Source organism: Coloeus monedula, assembly GCF_965178545.1.
Source record: "Coloeus monedula genome assembly, chromosome: 1".
NCBI classification, from domain to species: Eukaryota; Metazoa; Chordata; class Aves; order Passeriformes; family Corvidae; genus Coloeus; species Coloeus monedula.
The window spans coordinates 143,332,185-143,348,318 of NC_138781.1; the positions used below are offsets into that span (position 1 = coordinate 143,332,185).

Consider the following 16,134-nt stretch of genomic DNA (forward strand, 5'->3'; position numbering starts at 1 on the left):
ATCTGAAAGACATTTATGTTTTACTAACATACAATTTAGTATGAAAAAATAAAATGTTTTAAATGCACACTGATAGAAATGTTTTCATTTATAAACCTTTCCATACAGTACATACTCGTTAATACATTTCAGCAATATATACTCTTAAATAAAAATAATGCAGACACTTAAGTAACTGTCCTACTTTTTAGACATCTTACTGTTTTACCAGTTCTCAACAGGACTGAAAACCAAATAATTTAGAAAGAATTCAGCTCAATCAACATTCTTTAGCCATTTAAAGCTAAATTTCTAGTCAAAGCCACATATACAGGCTACCTCTACAGTGAATGGAGAATGCTAGGTAGGAATCATCAGAAAGTGTTTCTTCTCAGTTATCTTAGCTACCATTTTAAAACCAGAATAATGGTTCTAAGGATATTCTGAGGATATGGTTCTTACATAGGATGTCCAGGTTGACTGTACTCCTATAAATGGACCTAGTTTTATGAAATAAATCTGGTCTAAGTGTTCTAATTACAATTTTATAATACAGATATCACTTGGAAGCTTGCATTGATGAAAATATTTGATTACTAGATATCTGAACTGGTAAATGCTGATTTAAATTTATACCCAGATTTCTTAATCTGTTAATCAAAATAAGAAGAGTAATCATTGTGCCCTCAATTTGAATTGCTTTCAAGTCCAGACTATGAAGTCCACTGATAGTTATTATACTAAATATATTAAAAAAAAGGTTAAAAAAATTGACTAAGGAGATATGGAGAATATGAGAGTACATTAAAAAGAGGTGTATTACCATGCTTTTCCATGCTGTAAGTCTGCAAGTCCATGGACAATGACTACACATACAAGCAAATGAAAGCAGCTGACCACGTACCCACACACCTTGGCAGAGGTGCACTCCATACTCGTCGTCCACCACCAAGACAAATAACCTCTGAAGCTCCTTCTAAACGATATCCAGATGAACAGGAGAAGGTCAGAATATCTCCAACTCCAAAATTAAATCCTATTCTGTTACCAAATTGTGGGATCCCAGGATCTTCACAAGGTTCAAGATTGTACTCTGAAAACAAGAGCAAATCAGCTTGAATGAGAGCAACATGTAATCTTACAGTCTAGTAATTTCTGTAATTTCCACCTGACTATCAATTCAGGCATCAGATTTTAAAACAAAAGTATTGTGTGAATGTTAGATTGATAATTATACTATTTAAAAAAGTAAGACAAATTAATACATTCGCAATGTTTTAAAGATGCATAACACAACATGATTTATCATTCTTTTAAGAGCCATAAATAACTCAGATAAATAAACCAAATTAAAATGTTGGCACAACAAAAACTAAATAGTTGATACTTGATCTTATCTGGAATTTCACTAACTGAAATTAGACTAGTTCTGTTTCCTTCCCTCACTTGATAAAGTGTCTTACAGTTACTGCCATCTTATTTATCATGTAGCACAAATGTGTCCTTTGCCTCTATTGAGGCACAGAGATTTGCTTGCTTCGAAATTATTGTGCTTAGGAAACAATTTATATAATATAATTTTTCAGTATATATATTCATAAAAAAAAATTCAATTTTTTTTTTCCTTATATACAATGCAGAAAAAAACCCAAAAAGCAACTTTTTCAGGAGCCAGGTATTACAGGTCTTTCCTTACCAGAGAAAGAAATATTAAATCCTTCATATGATATTGAAAAATCTGAAATAAAGCGCAACTGAGCCCTGAAATTTCCATAGAGACCAGCATTGATTGGTGAAGGAAGCTCTGAGCCAGTCAGACGTGCCAGCGGCTGTGTGAAACTGCCATTCTCTGTTATTAGTAAGTAGTCATGATGATCCTCCAAATGAAACGTGTAGAAGGTGAACTGCACACCTGTTAGAAAAAGTAGAATTAGATTTACAGATCACCCTATTAACATCCATGTAACTAAGCCAAGGTTAAAATTCATGCATCTCATTATGAATCATCATTTAGAAAATGAAGATAATCAAATTTTTCAAAAACTGAGTATCTTTCCTGATTTTAGAATTAAAATATCTTTGCAGCAGGTTTCATTTTGACATCATCTTTCACTTTTGCCTTTATCTGCAATATGGACATCTGATTTATAGAATTTAAAGATATATGTTTCCATTTTTGTGTAAAATCCAATGATGCACTATGTATGTTCAAAACTACAAACAGTTAATGGCAGAATAGAAAAAGTAAACCTTATTTCTTACAATCACCAGTATCCTTGAATAGCAGAAGTGAAAGGAAAGATTATAAAATATGTGATATTAAATTCTAATGGCACATAGAGTAGCAGCACCAATTCCTCCCAGAAAAGGGGAGGTCTCCTAATAAAAGACATACATCAACAGTATACTTTTTTTGCCAATCATCATATATAAATCACACATCCAGAAAGGAAGATATCTCTTGGAACACAATAACAATAAAAAGACTTAAAGATCAAGACAGATGATTAAATCACTTTTAACTAAGAGTTAGACCATGATCTTTAGGTAGAATGCACAGAAAGGCCAAGAAAAATAAACGGAAGAATCAATCAGCTAGCTGAAGTGATTACTGATACCTCTAGTGTAATCCATTTCAGTTTTATCATGTAAGTCATAAATCAATGATTCAGTCTCTTCAGATCTATCTGATGATGTAATATTTAGGATGATCCCTTCATGTGATTGCAGATTAACATAGTAGATGAAGATTAATGACCTTTGGGTACTCTCCTGGCCAATGGATTTTTAATAGTAGACACAATTTAATCAAAAAGCAAAGAAATAGTTCTCTTTCCTACAGCCCCAAAACTGCACCACTCGCCCTCCCCCCGCCACCACCAGCCCCAAATTTCCCAAACGGGGTAACAAAATCCAAGCTAGATATACTCTGCTTTACTCATCTGTTTAAGTATAGAAACATCATGCCCCTTCAGGTGTTGTAGGTTATCTTTTCTAGACCTCACATGTAGCTTTAGAAGCTCTCAGTACAATTGCCAGCTACTGTTTTCAGATTGCTTTTTTTTTATATAATATTCCTGACCTTGTCTGAATAGCATTAAACATTTATGTTAATGCAACTCAATCACACCTAAGAAATACAGCTTGTATGGGTATCTGGAATGCAAGGACACTTGGTTTACAATCCTGGTAAAGGACTTTTCTGTACAGGAAACAGAGACAAGAAATGAGAGAAGTAATGAATGGTATACACACTCACATAATCTTTAATGAGCAGGATTAAGTGGAGGTACTAACAAAGATCAGAATTCTTATGTTTCTGTTTGATGGTAAATTAAATGTATCACCATAATCTAAAGCAGTTAAATTAGAACTTAGTAATTGATAATGGGGGACAAAATACTATCTTGGGTCTTATGAAAATTAGAAATTTACTGTGGAGTAGTTGAGGGAATTTGTGAGATTATGTAAAACTGAAGATGAGATTTTTTTAAAATGGTAGTTGGAGACCTCAAAACTTTTTGTGAGATGTTTTGGACCAAAGGAAGATAAGGGAAGGGGTCGTGCTGGGTAAAAGTGAAAAAAGTGTGAGAAAAGAGAGAGGGTTAAGACTCTCTCACTAACGCCTGCACCTAACCAGCACAGCCTGTCCTCTATTCCTGACTGGTGAGCAAATGTATATTCTGTCCAGAGTGTGAGCACATGGGTGACCACTAGTGGATATTAGTATGGACTGTCTGGGGAGCAGGATGAGCTCAGGGGAAGACTGGAAAAAAGGCCATTGGTCACAGAGCAGGCAGCACCTAGTAGGAATGGAATCTGGAGTCCAGCTCCTGGGTCAGAATATGGAAGGTTGGGGGAGCACATGCATGTGCGTGTGTGTGTGTCACTTCTAACAAACTCCTTTTCCCCTCAGCCTGGATGGAGAAATAGGATTTGGTTGCCTGTGCTGTTCATGTCTGTTTCAGTGCTGTTGGTGTTTCTATGTGTGCCAATAAGACACTTGCCTCTGTCGTTGTTAATCTGTGTGACCAGCCATATATATTGGCATCTTTGGCATATGTGCATATTGGCATCTTTGGAATACATGCTTAGTCTTGCCATCAGCTGGACATACAGATGGGAGCAATCAGATAAAAACCTTGGATCTTGGAGACCTCTATCTTTTACTTCCCTTTAAAGAGACTGGAGAACCATTCATAACTTTTTCAAGTAGATGCCTCCTTATCTTCTTAAAACTCCATGCACATCACATTCTCCCTCTGGATCCAGAAAAACACATCCTTACTTAGTAGCACTGATATAGAAAATACTGGATGGAATATTATTTTATGCTTTTAGTAAAAATAAATAATCCAAAAGATTTATTCTGGCTGTTAAGAATTCTTAATTTACTAATTACATGAGCAAAGCCATTCATCTATTTTGATCATCCTTTTTATTCTCTGAGATTGTGTGAAAATAAATTGGTAAAAATCACACACAGAATTCTGGAATTGAGATTGGGTTGGATATCTTTTGAACTAATGTATATAAATTTATATTTGGAATTAATAAATTCTTAAATGTCTGGGATTTTTAACTTAGTTCATGTATGACACAGTGCTGATTTGACATGAAAGGAGCTCTTAAAAAGACCCATGTGATATATACAGAATGACTGAAATTCAGCTCATATTTGTTGCATTTATTGCAGTCCAAATTAATTTTGGCTTTTTTCGTGCATGCATATATACTGAAACAACAAAATCAGAAATGCCAAAGAAAATTTTATGGTAGTAACCCAAAATAATGAAATTCCTGTGAATCACAGCTGAGCTTCACTGAGTATTGTTCAAACATCAGACTCAAGGTTTAACTCAAGGGAATGTTTCAATCAATTTTCCAGATTGCCATGACATTTCTAAGCAAAACCCCAAGGTATATTCCAGCAGTAGCTGTACAATTTAGTTTTCTTCAGAAAATATTCTAATCACATTAATATATGCTCTGTGACAGATTGCGTCTTCTCCGGGGAAGAATTTTAAAAGATATGTTCAGGTAGATTCCTTCTCATTCTGCCTCACATGTGCTTTCTTTATAAGGGGAATATCTAAAATCTGAAATGAAGATAGGAAGACATAACTCTGTAAAATGTCTCTTCTCAATGTTACAATCCAGTCTGTTGGGGGATGGGTAAATTAACTGATCTACTAATAAATGTTTTAAAACATAGCGCTGATACTCCACAAATTTCATTTCACCATATATTTAAATTGCATTCTAATCACAGACCAAATGCAATAATTATTGTCAATAAGTGTTTCCTTTTCTCTTCATAATAGTCATTAATAGACATATTAACTATATTTAAAATAAATGTTCTCTAGTTAACAATTTTTTTTTAAAATGAAAGAAAATTATATCAAGTTGTAACAGACACTCAAGAATCATAATGCTGGTCCACATGAACACAACTGAAAAATTAATTCTAAAACTTTAGATACACTTAAAAATTAAAATTAAAAACACGTATATTTATATTGCAATATTATTATTTAAAACAGTATATACAAACACAGAAACTTTTTCCTAGCAACACAACATATCCAGACATAAAATATACATCATAACTAAATCGATATATTTAATTAGCTGTTATTATGTAATATCAGTATGAAGTTGCAACATAAAGATGTGTGTATAAGAAAGTACCTCACAGCATTCTGGAGCTACAAGTTATATACTTTTTATTGGCAGTCTGACATGAAACTATAAAACTTTCTGGTAAAAAACCCCAAAATAGTCTAAAGTAGAAATTATCTCACTAGTTAGTAGCCAGTAGAAGATACTCCTCGAGTTTCTGAAGTTGAAATTATGCTAGACATGAAATAGAGCAGAAAAAGAGATATCCAGAAAGAAGGGGTTTTTTTCCTCTCATTAAAATAACCCATTTATGTGTATGGGATTGATTTTTCTAAATGGTAAAACTTAGTATGTAAAACTTAGTCACTCAGTCTCCCCATAGACACTTCCTCTGGGGACTGTATTAACCCCCCAGACATTAGATGATAAACAGGTGCCTTCAGAGGATAGTTCATTCTATCTGCTTTAGATACCTATTCAGGGTGCAATGACTCATATCCTGAAGATATATGCATTTGTCCATTAAATACAGAAGTGTCCTAACTGACTAGCTCACTGACATAGAACTTTACTGTTAGAAATTTAAATTAAGTAAGCCTGTGACTTACTGTCATAAAAGGAGAGCTATCTTCCTCATGCAATACAACAGGAAGAGCTTAAAGAATTAATAGCTTTTTGCCAACAAGTACAAAGTATGAGGGTTTCACACACTATTTCCTACTCAGAGCAAATACCAACTCTATAATTTTTTCCAGCAGCTCTTTGAGCAGCATAAATCAAAATGTCCAAGTCAAATTGTGACATTGTATTCATACTTAATGTTCTTCCTACATGACATTTCCATGCGATAATATAAAACTTACAGAATCATAGGTCATTTAGGTTGGAAAAGACCTCTAAGATCATTGAGTCTAACCACTAATCCAGCACTGCCAAGTCCACCATTAAACCATGTCCTTAAGTGCCACATCTACATGTTTTTCTACATAGCTTCAGGGATGTCACTTCCCTGGGCAGCCTGCTCCAATGCTTGATAACTCCTTCCATGAAGAAATTTTCTCCTAATGTCCAAAATTTAGACATGCTACAGCATCTCAATGTCTTTCTTGTACTGAGGGGCCCAGAAATGGACACAGGACAACCAGTGTTGAGTAGAGAGATAGAATCATTGCCCTGGTCCTGCTGGCCATACGATTTCTGATACAAGCCAGGATGGCACTGGCCTTCTTGGCCACCTGGGCTCGCTGCTGGATCGTGTTCAGCTGCTGTCAACCAGCACCCTCAGGTCTTTTTCCACTGAGCAGCTTTCCAGCTACTCTGCCCCAGGATTGTAACATTTCATGACATTGAATCAAACGAGAATGTGAGTCTATAAATATGTGTGCATATATTCATCAGTGTATATGTGCTTATAAATAACCTTATTTGTAATATTATTTCTTCCCCTGCATGTTTTATTTCTGTAAATTTCTCAGGAGTCTCATTATATATGGTGGGTTTTCTTAACAGCCTCACATAAAATGTTATAACATTGAGAATTTCAGCTTTTATTCATCCCAACTTTTAAGTACTTCTCTAGCTGAGGTTTTAAGGAAAAAGATAAACCACAAAAAAGCTACTTCATTTTCTGAAAAAGAAAACAACAACAAAAAAAAAAAAACCAACCAAAACTTCCCCAGTACTTTTCTTCATACTTACATTTTTAATTTAAGAAAAATGAAAGAGTTAATAAAATGTCTTTCAAGAATCCTGAAAAATGTGGCTTAATCTGACCTCTTTTTTCTGTAGAATTCACATCATTTTCTGTCAAGTATTACTCCATGAAGCTAAACTCCATGTCTGCTACTTGCCTTTAATTCTCAGATTATAAAGCTTGTGCAGTTATCCAATGACTTCTCAGACAGAGTGCAAGATAAATGACTACAGGTCTAACAGTTTCTTTATACTTTCTATTAGTCTTTCTTGAATATCCAGAAGAAAAGATGCACAGTCACTTATATTCCCACAATTCTAAAAGCCATGTATCATCCCTAGAGGTAACAAGGGCAAATGTAGTATGTGATGTAGCATCAGTAAGTTCAGGAGGCTTTTTCACTGTGGATATTTAGAATCGAATTACATTGACACAATGGCATCACTTGGTAATAAGAGAGACTATGGAACAGATGGAGCAATAATTTTGAGATACACTTTGCCACTTTAACGCTTTAAGGAGTTTTAAATGGGACAACCAGTCAGAGTGATTTAACATCTAGATGAGGAACTATCACACTATTTGTACAAAATAGAATAAGGGGATCACAGATCAGCACAATTCTCTGTATGTGAAGTCTTATGTTATCAATAACTCTTTCTTAGAGGAATACATCATCAGCATACTTTGTCACATTTCATGCCCTCACAGAGAACATTGATGAAATTCAGAATTGAACTTGTCTTCCCTCTTCTCCCTTTCATTTCTTTTTCTGTATTCTTGCCAGTGTCACAATATAATTCTCTTTTTTGTGGTCTTACCAGTTTACGCTCTTTGTATTCAATTTCTCTCATGACATCTATCTCTGTCTCCTTCCCCTAACATTAAATCTTATGCCTCTCTAGCTCTTTCCACCCATAGCACAAGAGTACTATGCAGTTGCCCCTACATTTGATATAAAATACCAACAAAAAGCTAAAAGTATGTTCCATCTCATCTAGTACCAAAACTTCTCGTTGGAAAGCAACTATGACACACTATTTCTAGGAAACTTTGCTGCCTAAGCATTGTGTCCTAAGCATTATTTAACCTCTCAGAGAAGAGTTAAAATCAGTATTACCGCTTTTTCCTGAAATCTACCTTCAAGAAATAACTTCCTCTCCTTAAAAGCTTCCAGTCCTTCAGCTTCTGTGATCAGTCATTCTGTAATTCTTTCTCACTGACTTTTCATTCTGTGGGAAGTATAAGGACCTAGTCCACTTCTGGAATTCTAGGAGTTTCTACAAGAAAATTAAACAAACCCAAAACACAGGAATTGAAATCCCAGTGCTTTGGTGCTAACTTAGGTCTAGTCCTAGAGCACAGAATACTGGACTTATATATATTAAAAAAAAAAAAAAAAAAAAAAAAGATGGAAAAAGAGAAAAGGATTTATTTACCTTTTCCGTGGGTAACATCCACAGTCCATGTGCAATTCAGTGAATTTGGATATAGATCAGGATAACCTGGGGATAAAATTGTTCCACTAGGTCCTCTAACATCTCCACCACATAAAGCTAGAAATAAAGAAAATAATAATAATAATAATAATAATAAACATACAGATAAGAGAAAATGTGAGAAACCCTAAAAATTTCTGCCTTTAAAATTACTTAAAAGTAGTTATTCAAATGATTTAGCGATTTCAAATATAACTACAGGCCATTTTTATACAATGTAAAATGAAATGCAATCAATAATTAATATGTTTTTAATATGCATAAGAGAACCAAAATCAAGTTTAATTAGCTGTTTTTTCATGTTTTCCGGAGAGTCTGTGAAAGTCGTTAAGTTCAGCAGAGAGATGAAGGCAGATGATACAGAGCCAAACAATATCAATTAAGCAGAAGCCAAGGTTGGAGAGCTAAAATGGTGTGTCTTGGCTATTGAAGAATTATTTACTTGAAATATTTGTGCAGGGAAGGTTGACATGAGTTCGTGTATATACTTATAACTATTGATTATGGGTTTATATCTATGATGTTAGTGATAATGACAGGTTCCGATATAAGAATAAGCATTTCTATAGTTTCCTTAGCAACTTTATAAAAGTAATCAGTAGTTGAGCAATACAAAAAATAAGCTACATTTTGAATTAATGCAAAATACAAACATTTAGTCATTACAACACTGGCAAAAATTTATAGTTCAATGATTTTCTATTCCAGGGTTTTTGAAATACAACAGTAATCAAGTAATTTTTAGTAAGGAAGAGTTATTGTACCTTAGAATTATCATATATCAATAATAGTTATTAAAATTCAGTACCAAGTTATTAAATCAGAGTTCTGTGAATATAGATTATCTAAGAAGGGCATACATTATAAAACAAATGAGTAGTTCTATTTTCTTTACTCAAGATTAAAAGCATCTATTCCTTTTATTATCCTTAGCCTAATTATACACACTACCAAAATTATTTTGTAGAAATATTTTAGAATAAAGAAAAACAGGAAAGTCAATGTGAACTACTGGCACTAGATTCATGTCAAATAATCTAGACCCTTCTAGTAAATTTGATTGCAGTTCTCCACATGAGCAGTCCTTCCAAAGTAATGAACACAAATTCTTCTCTTTTGCACATGCTAAAGGTCTTGAAAGGCAGGTTTGGAGAGACGTAAATGGCAGCTACTTGTCTGTAATTCCAGTTGATACAAATATCAAACCCTCTTCTTGTTCTATAAGCTGTCACTCACCTAGTTATTGCTCATGTCTGTGCTTACCACATTGCCGCCACAGCAATGAGGGTGAGGGAAAAGGAGCCTGTCTCAGGCTGGAGGAGCAATGACTCTTTCTAAGAGATGCTGCCCACCTGCACTAGCTGGTTTAACCTGCTCCTACCCATCTTGTAACACCAGTAGCAAGTACTAACGCAGCACTCAACAGTATGACTTGTAAAGGGGGGAGTAGTTTGGCCTTTCAGTATGTGCTCCAACATCCACATACTTCAGGAGAAAGATGCTGAGTGATTTAATGCATCATGATGTTTCTTCTGCTATATCTTGATATTTATGCTACTTATGGCAATTTCTGCTATACATTGATGGAGTAAATGATGGAAGTTATACCCATTATCCCTTTGCTTTTAATGTTATATATTTGAGAATGAATATATTGATATGTCACAATTTTCTGCGTAGATGTACATTCATAACTGATTTGAGGATACAGCAGACAGGGAAATCAAGAGACTATCCAGAATGTACCTTCTATCTCACCCTGTACCTAAGCAGACATTTGTTTCAATGAAATACAGGCATTTTTCAGACATTTCAGTAGAACTGTGTAATGTTTTCATAAAGATCAATTATTTTTCATAATGAGCTTATGGCCCTGCATACCATCACTGTGTTCAGGGCACTAAACGAAGTGTACACTTAATAACACTTTTTTTATAAATCTGAAATGGAATTTCATCCTATATCCTAGGATGAAGACTGCCCTATCTTGCCTAGCTAAAATTTGTCTCATCATTCTAACTAACTATATTTATGTTTTAAACATGCTTACTTCTCTGGATAGCCTCCTGATTGCTTTGTATGTGCTATTTCTCCTGCCAACTTTCTAGTGTTTGTTGGCCTAGTTGTAAGATGGAAATTTGCAAATCCTGTACTATAGGCTGAAATAAGGCATTTTAGGACCACAATTGCCCAATCTCTTCATTGTTGCCACAGGCAAATAACCTCCTTCCATATTAATTTTCCTCCTTCTCTGATGAAGAGACAGTGAAGACAAACACTGCCACCCTATCATCTGATCTTGCTATATTTAGATATTAGCAAAACATAATCAGGGCTGTGACAGCATGTTATTGGAGCTTCTGATGGTAACTACTTCATCCATTAAATAAAAAAAATACAGTCAGTTTTTATAATCATGGGATATAGACCAAACAAATAATATATTTTACAGGGGGTGTTTGGAAAACCTTTCAGGAATGCAAATAGTGACAAAACATCTATGGCATGCCATCAGGCCCTCAGTGTAACTCTATGAAGGCTAGCAGATGGCAGAAAAAGACATCAAGGGACCAGCCTTTTAGAAAATAAAGCCAAGTTGACAAATCTGAAATAGTAGATATGCAACTGGCCCTGATAAGATGGCTAACAGCCCAAGCATGTAATATCACTACTAGTATCTGACTGTTTTTCAGAGTGCAAAGGAAAACAGAAGCACATAAAAATAAGAACAGCAAAGGATAAACACGCATTATTTCCAAATTCTACCTTTCTTTCACTTTATCTAATTACACAGAGATGGAATCTAGGAAAGAGCAAAAGTAGAATGAATACTTAAGCAAATAACTGAAGCACTATTTTTGATTTCTAATGTAGAAAATGGAAAATTATGTTAACAGACTAATTAAAAATTTCTTTTTTTATGCAATCAGGGAAGATGAATCAAGACATGCCTGCATTACTGTTTCCAAATAGTGAGAAACAAAATATAAAAAAACCCCAAAACACCTCAAAACTAAACACAAAACAACAAGAACAAAAGAATAAAAAGTAAAAAGAACAAAACATAAAAGTGACTGTATGAAATACAGATAGGTACCTAGAAGTATAGTATAAAGCACCTTCACAGCACTGTGGTGATCAGAAATTATGTAACAATTTAAGAAGCAAGTTTTGAATAACTATGAGTGAAGACTCTAATTTAATAGTGAAGTTTGGTGACTACATCAGATGCTCAGCTGAAATAAATTCTTACAATATTAGGTTGATTACTGACACTTTTTTTGTTGCAACTGCATTCATTTTTCTCAGTAACATGATCAATCACAAAAGTGACAGCAAGCAAGCCTAGCTTAGAAAATGGCCCAATATATATTGAAAGCAATTTTTGGCCCAAACAATTTCAGAATCTTTAGTCAGGATACTCATGTCTCAGTGGGAGATACACAGGCTGTGCTTCATCCCTAAAGTACATGAATAATTGCAATAAAAACACTTGACTTGTGTCATTCATAGTAAAGTTCCACTTCAGGCCATATTTCATGCTACTATAAAACTGTTACAGGAAATCAATCTTGCAATACTAGAAATAGCCTAATAATTTCTAGCTTAAATTTATTCATTATCTATTTTTACCCATTTGATCTTCTGCTAAAAACTGTCATTATGTTTTATTCCTTTTTGGGGCTCACTGGGGTAGGCTGGCAAACCACATAAGAATCTATGATTTTGGATCAGTAATGAGACAGGTTTTTTTAATCTACTTCAGTAAGATATGTTTTCCATCTCTAAAATCCCTGCATTAACAATTGCAAGTACTTAGCTATCTTGTCAAGCAGCTATGCTACAGAAACATATTGCTAGGACACTTCACATTAGATTTTGACATGTTTGCTTATATTTGTTTGTTTGTTTGTTTTTTCTTTCTATTTTATTATTACATCCCCTCTGTTCTAGTTTTAACGTATTTATATTTTACTGCCGAAGTCTGTATATTCTCTTCCTGCAGGTGGCATCCTGTATAGATAGCTTAATGCTTATTCACAGGAAACCCTCTTAAATTTTGCTTTTTATACATTGCAATAAAACTCAACAACAACTGATTATGTTTGCTGTCACCTGAGCTCGACAAATACAATCTACTACCTATTTAAAACTAATTGGTTTTTATGTAACACAAGTCAGTCTCAGAGTTATGAAGACTATGGTGATATGAAATGCCAAGAAATCTGGATGTGAGAGGAAGGGGGTGCCCATATCCAAAAAAGACAGAAAATATCAAGAAAACATATCAGTTATTTTAATAAATCAAGTGAAAATAATACATATATATACATATAAAAATGGATAAAGATATATATAAATGCATTTTTCGATGTATTTCAACATAGAGTGTTCACTAGTAATTCAGCAAAAAAACGCCACTGTTTTTGAGCCTGATTGAAGATGGTGATATCTGTGAAATCAGCATTTTTCACATTTTCAAATGGTATCACCTATCATTTTCTTATGTAGAGATTTTTTAAGAGACTAGCCATAGATCACTAACCACAACTCAAACACTAACATACAGTGATGTATCTCAATTTTCTCTGGAAAGACAAAATACACAACTTTTTTCCCTAAGTTCAATTTTTTGTTAATACTAATAATTTAAAACTATTTAGTTTTCAGAAGTAATGAGAAGACAAAACCCACAATTATAATTGATTAGTAATAACAATTCATTTTAGATTTCAAGCATAATCAAAGAAGGCTAATAACACATGCTAGGTTAGAAAGAAGTGCAAAGAAAAAAAAGAAAAAAATCTTTTTATATGGAAATATGTTTGTGTATATATATAAGTCTAAATACAAATACATATATGAACAAACACACAGAGGCCTCATTACATTCATTTGCTTAATTGACTCTAACTTCCAACTAAAAATTTATTTCTGAGATGATTTTCATTTATTGTGCAATTGAATAATAAAAGTGGCATATAAAATAGTTTGAAATTATTGAAACAGTGAATTAGAGTTTGAATCTTACATACTGTGTTTTATAGACCAAGAAACATCAGCATTTGTCTTCTCAAATTATAGAAAATGCAATGCATCTTAAAATGGGATGTAGTTCGGCAGGGGTAAATAAATAAGGATATGGACATCAAATTAACATATTCAGCTTCAAGAAAGAAACCTTGGACTTGAGTTATATTCCACAAGAGACTAGTTTAATAGAATCTAATGTAGCCCAGATTACTCACAATATAAACTTGCATTTTTACCTTCTTATTTAAATCTAAAATAGACCAGACGTGCTCTCCATTTCCAATTCTGGCCTCTACCACACTGAATATTTGAAGCAGGTTTTTTAACATCTGTGTTTTAATGGAAGTATTATTTTTATTTTAGAGATGTCAACAGAAAGGAGGTAACACCTCTGCATTATTCCCTGAATACATTCCTCATATACTGCATAAGTCATATTTGCTAATTCATTTGGACATCTAGGGGTTTCCAATATAAGCATTAAAGGTTTTTTATCTTGCTTGAATTATTTTCATTCTATTTATTAATTTTCTTAAGTAAATGACGATCAGGTTGAACGACAATATTTATTTTTAATTCAAGTAATGAATAAGGATTATCTATTAGCATTCAATTTCATGTTATGATGAAGGGAATAAAGAGCACTTTACACTCTTAATTAGATATCTAACTTTTACATTAATTTTCCTGTAATTTTTGATGGGATTACTCCAATAATTTGTATACTGGGTAGAATAGGGTTCCTCACATATATTCAAAGCTTAAAAGCAAAATTCTCTTATAGTATTTGTATAGAAGGGACATTATAAGACAAAATTTGGTCTTTTTAGTTAAGCACTGGGTGGTGATTACAGTTAAAAAATTCAGAGTTTTCCAGATACATAGGTAAAAAGTGAATCATATATAGTTAGTAGATGGCATGGTATAAATGCAATACAAGCAATATTTTCTCAGCAAAGTTCATGACCATCTATTTTAGCTCTTTTTTTGGTGATGTTTACCTGTGCAACATCAAACACATAATGAAAAAAATTACTTTCCTTCAAAGAATAGAATTTCAGTCAACACCATGTTCTTTGAGGAAGAACTTGCTTTAAGAAGTCTAAAATTTTTCCTTTTGTACTAATTTCTCCAAACTACACAAACTCATGAGTTGTCATGACCTATCTGCACAATTATCATGGCCTGTCTCCACATCACTACATAATGTAATTATAAAAAAGAGATGAAAATATCAAAAAAGAACAACCAAAAAAGAACTTGTCTCCTCAGAAACCATCAGAGTAACATATTGAATGTGCAGTAATAGTGACTGGTGTGTTTATTAGTGGTATGATTAATACAAACCCATATTCATAGTTTATGCAAAGAACAGCCCATTTAGGAAATGCCCTATTTTCTTTGGGGTGCAAGGGCTCTGGATTGTTTTAAAAAACATTCCCCCAAAGAAGAAATTCAGCAATGAAATTAAAATTATATCAACCATAAACTGATTAAATTTAGTAGAATAAGTGTACTAAATCCTACCTTTAAAGCATATTTATTGAATGGACAATTGCCATTTAGCAATGTGTTCTGGAGAAAAAGAAACCTCATTTACTTAATGAATTGCATACTAGTTCAGCATCTTTAAGAAGAAATTTATCTTATGTAAGTTTATTTCACAACAGAGCACAGTATTCATAGGGAGTGTGTTTATACTGTTTTACATGGTCACCATCTAGTGCCTATGACCACGAGAAAACACATCTTAGTTTTGTGGTCTATACAGCAAAATATAGTCCCCCTGACTACAAACCGTGGGAACTCTGCAATTCTTCATTGCAACAACCTGACTGAGATGCAGAATCTTAGAAAATGGGCTTGCAGAGCTACAGAGGGCCACTTTCAGGCATGTGATCATTCTTACCGCTTTCTACCACCACAGATTTTGAGTATTGTCATATACTGACACTTTCAACTTACTGAAATCTAAAAACCTAAAGCATTTCCTAACTAAACAATGTGAAGGCAAAGGAAATCCCTACAGTTTTTTAAATAAAGTAATACAGTGGAAATGAATAGTTTTCCATATGGCAAATCGCACATGGTTCAGTGAGCTTCTTCATCAATCTTCATTCAGATTTTTCTTTCAAAATTAGTGTCCTGAAACACTAAGAACTGTATCAGAAAAATACAATATCATGTATATTCTGTACCTCATAAAAGCTCAGGATACTTTCTTTGGTTAAATACTACCCTAGAATTAAATAGTTATATTATTCCTAGAAACATTTTTAACATCAAAAAAATGTATCATGCTCC

General features: G+C 33.6%; 1 protein-coding gene across 3 annotated transcripts in view; it reads right to left on the reverse strand.

Annotated features, from left to right (window-relative positions):
• The window catches only part of CSMD3 (CUB and Sushi multiple domains 3), a gene marked incomplete at both ends in the record, with an annotated part of 604,245 nt that overhangs the window by 216,517 nt on the left and 371,594 nt on the right, over positions 1-16,134 (reverse strand). For all 3 annotated transcript variants that reach the window (XM_082293775.1, XM_082293774.1, XM_082293773.1), the window contains 3 exons: positions 884-1,072; positions 1,676-1,891; positions 8,737-8,853. In XM_082293775.1, the coding sequence (XP_082149901.1) occupies positions 884-1,072; positions 1,676-1,891; positions 8,737-8,853 (522 nt within the window). The remainder of the gene's footprint in view (positions 1-883; positions 1,073-1,675; positions 1,892-8,736; positions 8,854-16,134) is intronic.